At 35.3% G+C, this 8,016-nt stretch overlaps 1 protein-coding gene across 1 annotated transcript; it reads right to left on the reverse strand.

Annotated features, from left to right (window-relative positions):
* Nucleotides 1–5,070: 5,070 nt before the first annotated feature.
* Nucleotides 5,071–7,708, reverse strand: LOC121236815 (WRKY transcription factor 72A-like). Its single transcript, XM_041133282.1, has 3 exons — nt 7,241–7,708; nt 6,789–6,902; nt 5,071–5,885 (listed from the first exon to the last, which is right to left on the reverse strand). Exons 1-3 carry the CDS (start codon nt 7,706–7,708, stop codon nt 5,181–5,183), a joined length of 1,287 nt encoding a protein of 428 aa, XP_040989216.1. The 3' UTR covers nt 5,071–5,180.
* Nucleotides 7,709–8,016: the final 308 nt, after the last annotated feature.

Genomic DNA, 8,016 nt, shown 5'->3' on the forward strand with positions numbered 1-8,016 from the left:
CTATTAAAAAATTAATTTTTTTTCACGTGAATCCCATATTTACTAACTTTTTTCATAGGGATTGCATAACGCTTGCGCACTCTATAATTATAAATATAATTTCTTGTGACGCCCATAAGACCTCGCTTGGGATGTAACGGAGACTTGGAGCGTCGAGACATGCAACATATGGTTACACACTCCGGTTCATGACAGTTAATATGCAATACATCCTAGTATGCAATCAGTAGTATGCAATTAGTAGTATGCAAAAATCGCAGCAGAATAAGGGTGACTTATAAAAATCTTATATTAGAATGAACTAAACATCCCAATAGATTAAATTAACCATAAATAGATACTGCATTATTTAAGAGGTCTACATAATAAGGCATAACTTTATACATAAAGTGGGAGATAAAATATTCTTATTACAGATACTACATCAAGGTTTGAAATAAGTTCTCTCATTCGCTCTATGGTATATAGAGTCATTGCTATCAAATCTAATCGCTGCTCAGGATCGGGCTCATCCTCAACCATATGAAGCCAAGAGTTCATCATGTTCTTCGTATGCCGGTCTTGACACAATTTCTACCATTCTTGAGAGAATGGTAGTGAGACTACCACATTGAGATTCCTTAAAATCTCAGTAAGTTAAACAACTAACTTATACCGAGATAAGACATGCATGATTAATGATAAACATGAGATGCATGCTAAAAAATCTGTATTTGTCTCCCATCCAGATTCTTCAACATCTTTCAGAAAAACGTTAATGCACATTTTCTTACTAAGAACATTTTTTTTTTCACTTCATCTTTTCTAAAAACATAACATTTATTATTTATTAGAGCTATTATTAACATAACATATGGTATCATCACAGCTCCTCATTTGCACCAGTGAGTACGTACTAGTGACCATAGTATAACTCATATTGAAACAACGTCTTTGTTTGCAGACTCATAACTCAATGCATTGGTATCATAACATATCATCATAACGTATGCACCCATTAATATTAGCTGCCATAAATGACTTTGCTCCGACATTCTTTAAAAAGAATCTATTCAAAACCCGTTGACGGTTATTTGTCAACCCAGGAGTTACCACTCAATTTTTACTCACTCCAGAGTGGATAGAGGAATTTCATTAGTATAATTTCTTATCTTAGCCTTTGAGATTGTGAAAAAATTTATTTTCATACTATACTTGAAAAATATATTTCATGACATGTGCATATGTAACAAGTTTTGTATGAAAATGACATTTATATCTAATATGCTAAAATAATGAGAATTTCACATGTCATGTAAGCAAGTAATAAAATGCATAATGATGTATCATATGATGTTTTATACTCAAAATGACATTTAATATGAATGTGACGTTTATTCAAGAATCATAAATAAATTATCTAAAAGTAAGTTAGAAGCTAACTTACAAACTTTTCGAGTACTTAGGAATTTGGTGCGATTGTAATAAGAGTTATTCTAAGTTAGAAATTGTAAACTAAGAAAGATGTTCATAATAAAAAAGGTTCAAACAATAATATTTACAAAATTGCCCCTATATCTTCCCAAAATTGCCACTTAGGCCCTAAACATTCACTCTTTGTAATTTGGTCCCAAATTTCACCAAATTACACAAACTTCATATTTTTCATGTTCTAAATCCATATATGACCTTAGAATTGTAAGAATCAATCAACTACCATGCCAAATCCATCCAACTCATGGCATGCATAAGTAGGTTTTTTTTTTTTTTTTTTTTTTTTTTTTTTTTTTGTGATTTCAAGCCTATAACCTCTATGTGTGATCAAGTTTCATCGAGTAGCAAACCTTAAATCTGATATTGAGGACAAGTTCATAACTTAGGTTCAGGTCACACAAGTTTATCCTAACACTTATGCATTGGTTAACACCAAATCATCATAAAATCTTCAAATCGAGTGTATGCATGATGTTTCTAGCTTCTCTTTGTCAATATGAGGCTTAAAACCTAAATGAATCATGCATTATTACTCTCATCTTAATAACAAAAAATTTCTAGATGTTTCACACTCATGCTTTGGAAACTTAGCAAAGATTTCACAAGATAAACTTCAACCAAGTGGAAATCGAAACATGCTAGATGATCAACACAAGATATTGATTTATAATATAAATCTGTCATGACATGCTATTTTTCTCAAATTTAAACCTTCTCTCAATCATTCAAGACATTACTAAAATATATAAGATCATATCAAGATATGTCATAGCTAAAATTCATCCAAAAACAATTTATTCAAGCAAAACTCCAAATTTGAACCGAAATGTATGTCTTCAAGTTAAACCTTATATAACTCAATCAAATCTTCATTGTCATGCCATGATTTAAAGCCTAACATGTCAATCTAACACCCAACATAAGAATAGGGTAGGATTTGATGCTCTAAAATCAACTCACTCCAAGAACTCACTCTCACCCACTCGGTTTTACCCTTCTCTCACACTAGGAGTATTTTGCTCTCAAAAACACTAAGAGAATGCTTGAGAAAGTTGCGTAAGAAAGTGAAGGGTGAAGGAGGGTATTTATAGAACTCAATGGAGGGATGAGGGGTGATGAAAGGCACGTCTTGGATGAAGGGTGAGGGTTATGAGTGGTGGATGTGGGCGGTGGAGTGATGAGTGTAATTTTCAATTGTGTCATTGCTTGGTCAATTGAATAGTGGCTAAAGATGCATGATTACCTTATGATCAAGTGCTAGAGGATGGCCATAGGTGTAAGGGGTTGAAGGTTTCAAAAATTTGAACAATAATCACAAGAAAGCAAGTCATGGCTGATGGTTTTGGTGGACTAGTTCCTGATTCCTCACTTGTTCCATCTTCTTGGTCCGATTTGTTGGCATAATTACCACCATTGAGTGGCCTTCCCAGGTTTGTAATGAAGTATGAGTGGTGGCCAATTGATTTGGTTTGAGTAGAAAGTGAAGAAGTTTGGATGCACATGGGTTTTGGTCAACATGTTTCACTATCCCAATTGCCAATCGGTTTTAATGCACATGGAAGGGGATTGACCAAACTTGTTGTAAGGGGATTTTCCCTCCTATGGGCCCGAGTAACAAGCACATGAAGGACTTTGGGAAGAGGGGGGGGGGGGGGGGGGAACCCCAACCCGGCTCAACAACCCTCTAAAAGAAATCACTAGGCTTCTGTAGAGTACTCAACCTGTAAGCAAAACTAACGTATGAAGCAACCCTCACGCAAGAAAGATGAACGATAGGGATAGACAGGACTTGCCACCCTGATACACCTCAGAGATACTTAGCCCTCGAGAACCTGTACAGGCAGATGGACTAGTGATGTAGAGGACTCTCGATCTCCTGAGAGAAGGCATGGTGAGACTCAACAATGATCACATAAAGTCTAGTGAGAGAGCCATGCCACATTAATGACGCCACTCCAGGAGCCATGTACCATTAATGGCGCCACCCCAGGAGTCATGCTGCATTAAAGAATTCTGACTAATTAATAGTCGGAGTGACATGAGCCCTCTAAAGCAAGGTACGAGATGTCCCCATCCAAAAATCTCGGATAAAAGCCGACCCCCAAGTACGAAGAACCCATCTAAATTCTCGCACTCTCACACAAACTAGTAAGAAGATATACTTATTTAAGCATCAGAGACTCTCCAGCCTCCACCTAGCTCCCCTTTTCTCTATTATCTTGAGTGTGCAAGTATAAAGGCTTTGACCCAAGTTTCTAGAACTCGACCCAAAAGCATACGAAATACGACATTAATAGTTGCGTCGTCTGTAGGACTTAACAGAAAGTCCCACATTACTTAACTATCACTATTGTATTACCTTGACCTCCAATATAATGGTTGGCTTAGGAGGCCAAAGTAATCTATTAACTTGAAGTTGAATTTAAGTTTTTAATAAATTGTATATATCTATATACAATATATTTATATATATTATTTATATAAATAGTAAAAATTATAATTTTTTACATTAAAAATGGGAGGAGTGTGGAGCGGGAGGCGGGGCCCCGCTGGGGTCAATCCGCCCCCCGCCCCTGCATGGGCAGTGTGGGGTAGCCCGCCCGCCCATGCGGGGGTCGGGCGGATGGGGGTGGGGCCCCGCTGCCCACCCCTAACAAAGACTAGATGCCTCTGGGCGCCTAATGAACTGAGTAGTGGAGCTGAGTTAGTTCGACATCGAATATGTAACCTAAAATACTGTTAAAGGACAAATGTTGGCAGATTTTATGGCAGAATTCACCGGCTTCCTAGAAGAATTCAGACATACACCTCTAGTGAAGCCCTGACAAGACTACATTGATAGCTCATCCTGCCGAGCTGGAGGGGGAGTGAGGGTGCATATTGTTACAGATACGGGCGAATAGCATGATTACGCTATTAAGTTGGCATTTAAAACCACCAACAACGTGGCAGAGTACGAGACATTGTTCTTTGGATTGGTGATTGCCAGAACTTTGGGCGCCAAAGAGATAAAGGTGAAGGTCGATTCACAAGTAGTGGTCAACTAGATACGGTGAGAGTCCGCTACGAACAATAATTTAATGGATTGAGCTAATTAGATAATTTAAAGGTATGAAAGAGCAACTTAAATGCAAAAAAATAATTAATATTAAGAAAGCACATCAAAATAAATTTAACAACTTTAAAATCATAAAAATAAACCAACGAGAAATATGATAAATTCAAGAGAATCAATATTTAAATTAATTAAAATACACTAAAATAGGGATATCACGTCGGGCTTCAATTCGGATATATTAACAAATCTGCACATGCTAAATCATTAAGATATTTTCATCAATATAAATACAGATATATAAGAAAAAAAAATATTATTCAAGTTCCATTAATGCTTGCATGCGGTCATCCTCTTCAACCGCAAATTTCTTCTTATAATAGTCAAAACACAATAAACAACATTAATCTAAATATCCAAAAGCCATCAACTGGTTATGATCTTTATTATTTCCGGTTGGAGGCAAATCCAATCTTGGAAGAATAAAAAGACAAGGAAGGTGGTAGAAATATCAAACTTCCCAATTGTGAATTGGTGGAATGTTTTTCGTTTAAGAAGCTTGATGCACATCCGCTCTCATTGAGAGCTGGAAGGAAGAAAACGTTGCAAATTGCTCACCCAAGGTCAACTTTCGAACAGCAGTATCTGTACTCTAATTTCTTTGGGCACCTCCAGCGGCAATATCCCTAGCGTCAACGATTGAGGTGAGTGCAATTGCTAAGGCAGATTGGAATATTTGGTCAACAGTGATTACCTTTGTTGCAGTAGTATCAATGGTCTCTAGTAAAGAGTGTTGAGAAGTAAGATCTTTCTTGTGCATATATGACTGATAATTGTCTTCTACTGGTTGTCTTCCCATACTTGGGTTTCCAATTTGGTTCTTGTTGTAGGGTTGACATCCATAGTTAAGGAACCCATTAACCCAAGACATTGCATTGGAATCAGAAGAATTGAAGTTGAGACTTGCGGAAGAATACGAGCTTGGACGATATTCAGAAGGAACTTTATTAAAACGAGGTAAGGAAGAGGATGGGCTTGATGTGAGGTCAAGAGTAATTGTTGGATGTGAAGGTACTGAAGATGAGAAAGAAGAGTTGGATAAGTAGAAATGCTTTGATTTTAAACTATCCAACTTATAAAAGTCTGGGCCATGAAGATTAGCAGTAGCAGTATTAGCAGTGGTGACTGATGGGCTGTGGCCTGCAGGTAATTGGGAGCTTGACGATTCAGACAATAGCATGGAAGCAGCTGCTGAAGTGGTGGAAGCCATAGTAGTAGCTAAGATGGGAAGTGGGTGGTTGTGTGTTCCTTCATAGGTGGTGATCAAGATGGATATGTCCTCAGCACACCTTTGTACCTGAAATTGCAAACAATTAATCCCACTATTGTCAGAACCAGTAAGAAACTTTTGAAGATAGAAGAATTTGAGGACTTTTACCAATGAGATAAAATCATGGCTAAATTTATGTATTTTGTTCTTAAGAAATCATTTGATTTTCGATTTACAAAAACCTCACATATATGTACTGGTCCTGATATTTGTTAAAAAACTTAAATTTTAATCCATTTTTAAGACCATTTATCTTGGGTTAGTACTACTTGATCACATGATATTGAATTCTCCACCTTTTTTTCTTAGACAATTTATTAACTTAATAGTGACTTTTTATTGTATGTTCCAAACAAGAAAACCTAATCAATAAGTACTATAAAATATATTGAAAGGGATTAAATTAGCCATATAATTGCTAGCATATGCTGGTTGCCGTTTTTTTTTTTTTTTTTTTACGTGTTGAAAGTACATATGTTGCCTTAGTTAAGTACTTGGTTTATAAAAAGAATTAATTAAAGAAAGCTTATAAACTAACGTAGCTTGATGTGCTACGCTATATAACTCGATCTAGCATATGACATCAAGTCACATTAGTTTGTAAGGTAATTTTAATTATCTTATAAATCAAATATTATTCGTCACTTTATACAAGAGTTACTAAATACAAGAATGAAATTGTTTGGAAGCAAAGACATTTTTAATTTCACATGCCTTGATGAAGTATTTTCAAGGATTAAACTTCAAATTATGATTAGATTTTATAACTATATATACATACACACACACTAATGATGATAAGCTGGGCTCTCCCGATACAAATTACTTTAAAATTGCTCATTTGTCAAAATGGTTAAAAATTAAATTGCAATAATAATTTAATATATGTGAGATGATGATCAATTATAACTTATAATTATAAGTACATACCTGTTTTCTTACTGGGCATAAAGGTGAAACAGTGCAACGATAGTATGCTCGAGGGCATGGGTTTCCTTTCGAAATCTTTTGTCCATATTTCCGCCATTGGCATCCATCATTCATCTGTAGATATATATATGAAAGTAATTTTAATTTAAATAAATAATATAGATTTCACTACAAGAAAATTACTGTTTATTTATGACCAGTTATTTCCTGTAAAGATGACTATTTCGGATTTCCTGCTAAAATGAGTTTGCTTTTGCTATAAATAGTCACCCTCGTCATAAATAATCCGTCACAAATGCTCGTTTTCCTTTAGTATAATTATTTTAGCTTTATTGGATTAATATACCATTCATAAAATAGTAGATTAAAGTACTATCGAGGAGACAAAAACTTTAAAACATAATTTCCATCTTGTGTATATATATTATATAAATATATATATATATACTTACTGTTGGGGTAGCACATCTAGCCCGCACAGAAACCCTAGCTTTCTTTACGGGATTTTGTTGTTGAACCTCATCATCTCCACTCCGCTTTGTCTTCAAAACTTTACTGGGTTGCCAACTAGTCTCCCAATCTTCTTTCTTCAGTTCTTCAAAACTGTTAGCTTGGTCAGACAATTCGAATCTGCGATCTAGTCCAAGAGCCAAGGTTTCTTTAGCTTGGTCATCCTCTTTTAATTTGCTAGAGACTGCAGTTTTTTTTTCCTCTTTTGTATCATGTGCAACTCTTCCAAGGCAAAGCGAAACAAACTGATCTGATTCTTCAATTTCTTGATGGTTGTTTGTATTATTTGTAGTTTTTCTCCCGTCTTTTTGAACAATGTCAAAGAATTTCATTTGAAGGTTCTGATAATCCTTCATTATCCGATCTAAAGACTTCTTCAGTCTTTGATTTTCTTCTCTTACCTCACCCATTTCTACTCTAGTAGACTGAAGCTGGACATCCTACATCGAGAGATATAACAAGAACATTATTTTTATTGTTAAACTTATATATGAAAAACAAAAAAGATAACTATATAAAAAAAGAAAAAAGAAAAAGAAAGTTTTATTGTTAAACTTTGATCAGATGGATGATGGAATGCTTCATGATTAGACTTGTTAGTTAGGGTTCACTTTAGTGCTACTTTCAAACGCTCTTATAATACATCATATATCAAACATCACATCCACCAAGCTAGGGTGGTTGCTTAAAGCTCATTGGGTTACTCCCAAGTAATTTC

The sequence above is a fragment of the Juglans microcarpa x Juglans regia genome, chromosome 6S (genome assembly GCF_004785595.1).
Source record: "Juglans microcarpa x Juglans regia isolate MS1-56 chromosome 6S, Jm3101_v1.0, whole genome shotgun sequence".
Lineage (NCBI taxonomy): Eukaryota > Viridiplantae > Streptophyta > Magnoliopsida > Fagales > Juglandaceae > Juglans > Juglans microcarpa x Juglans regia.

Bases quoted from the DNA above. Each gene is read 5' to 3' on its own strand.
- LOC121236815 (XM_041133282.1), bottom strand. From the start codon at position 7,708: ATGGGTGAGGTAAGAGAAGAAAATCAAAGACTGAAGAAGTCTTTAGAT. The intron at 6,903-7,240 runs GTAAGTATATAT...ATATATCTACAG, and splicing joins CTAGATGTGCTACCCCAACA to ATGAATGATGGATGCCAATG. The intron at 5,886-6,788 runs GTATGTACTTAT...TTGCAATTTCAG, and splicing joins TATGCCCAGTAAGAAAACAG to GTACAAAGGTGTGCTGAGGA.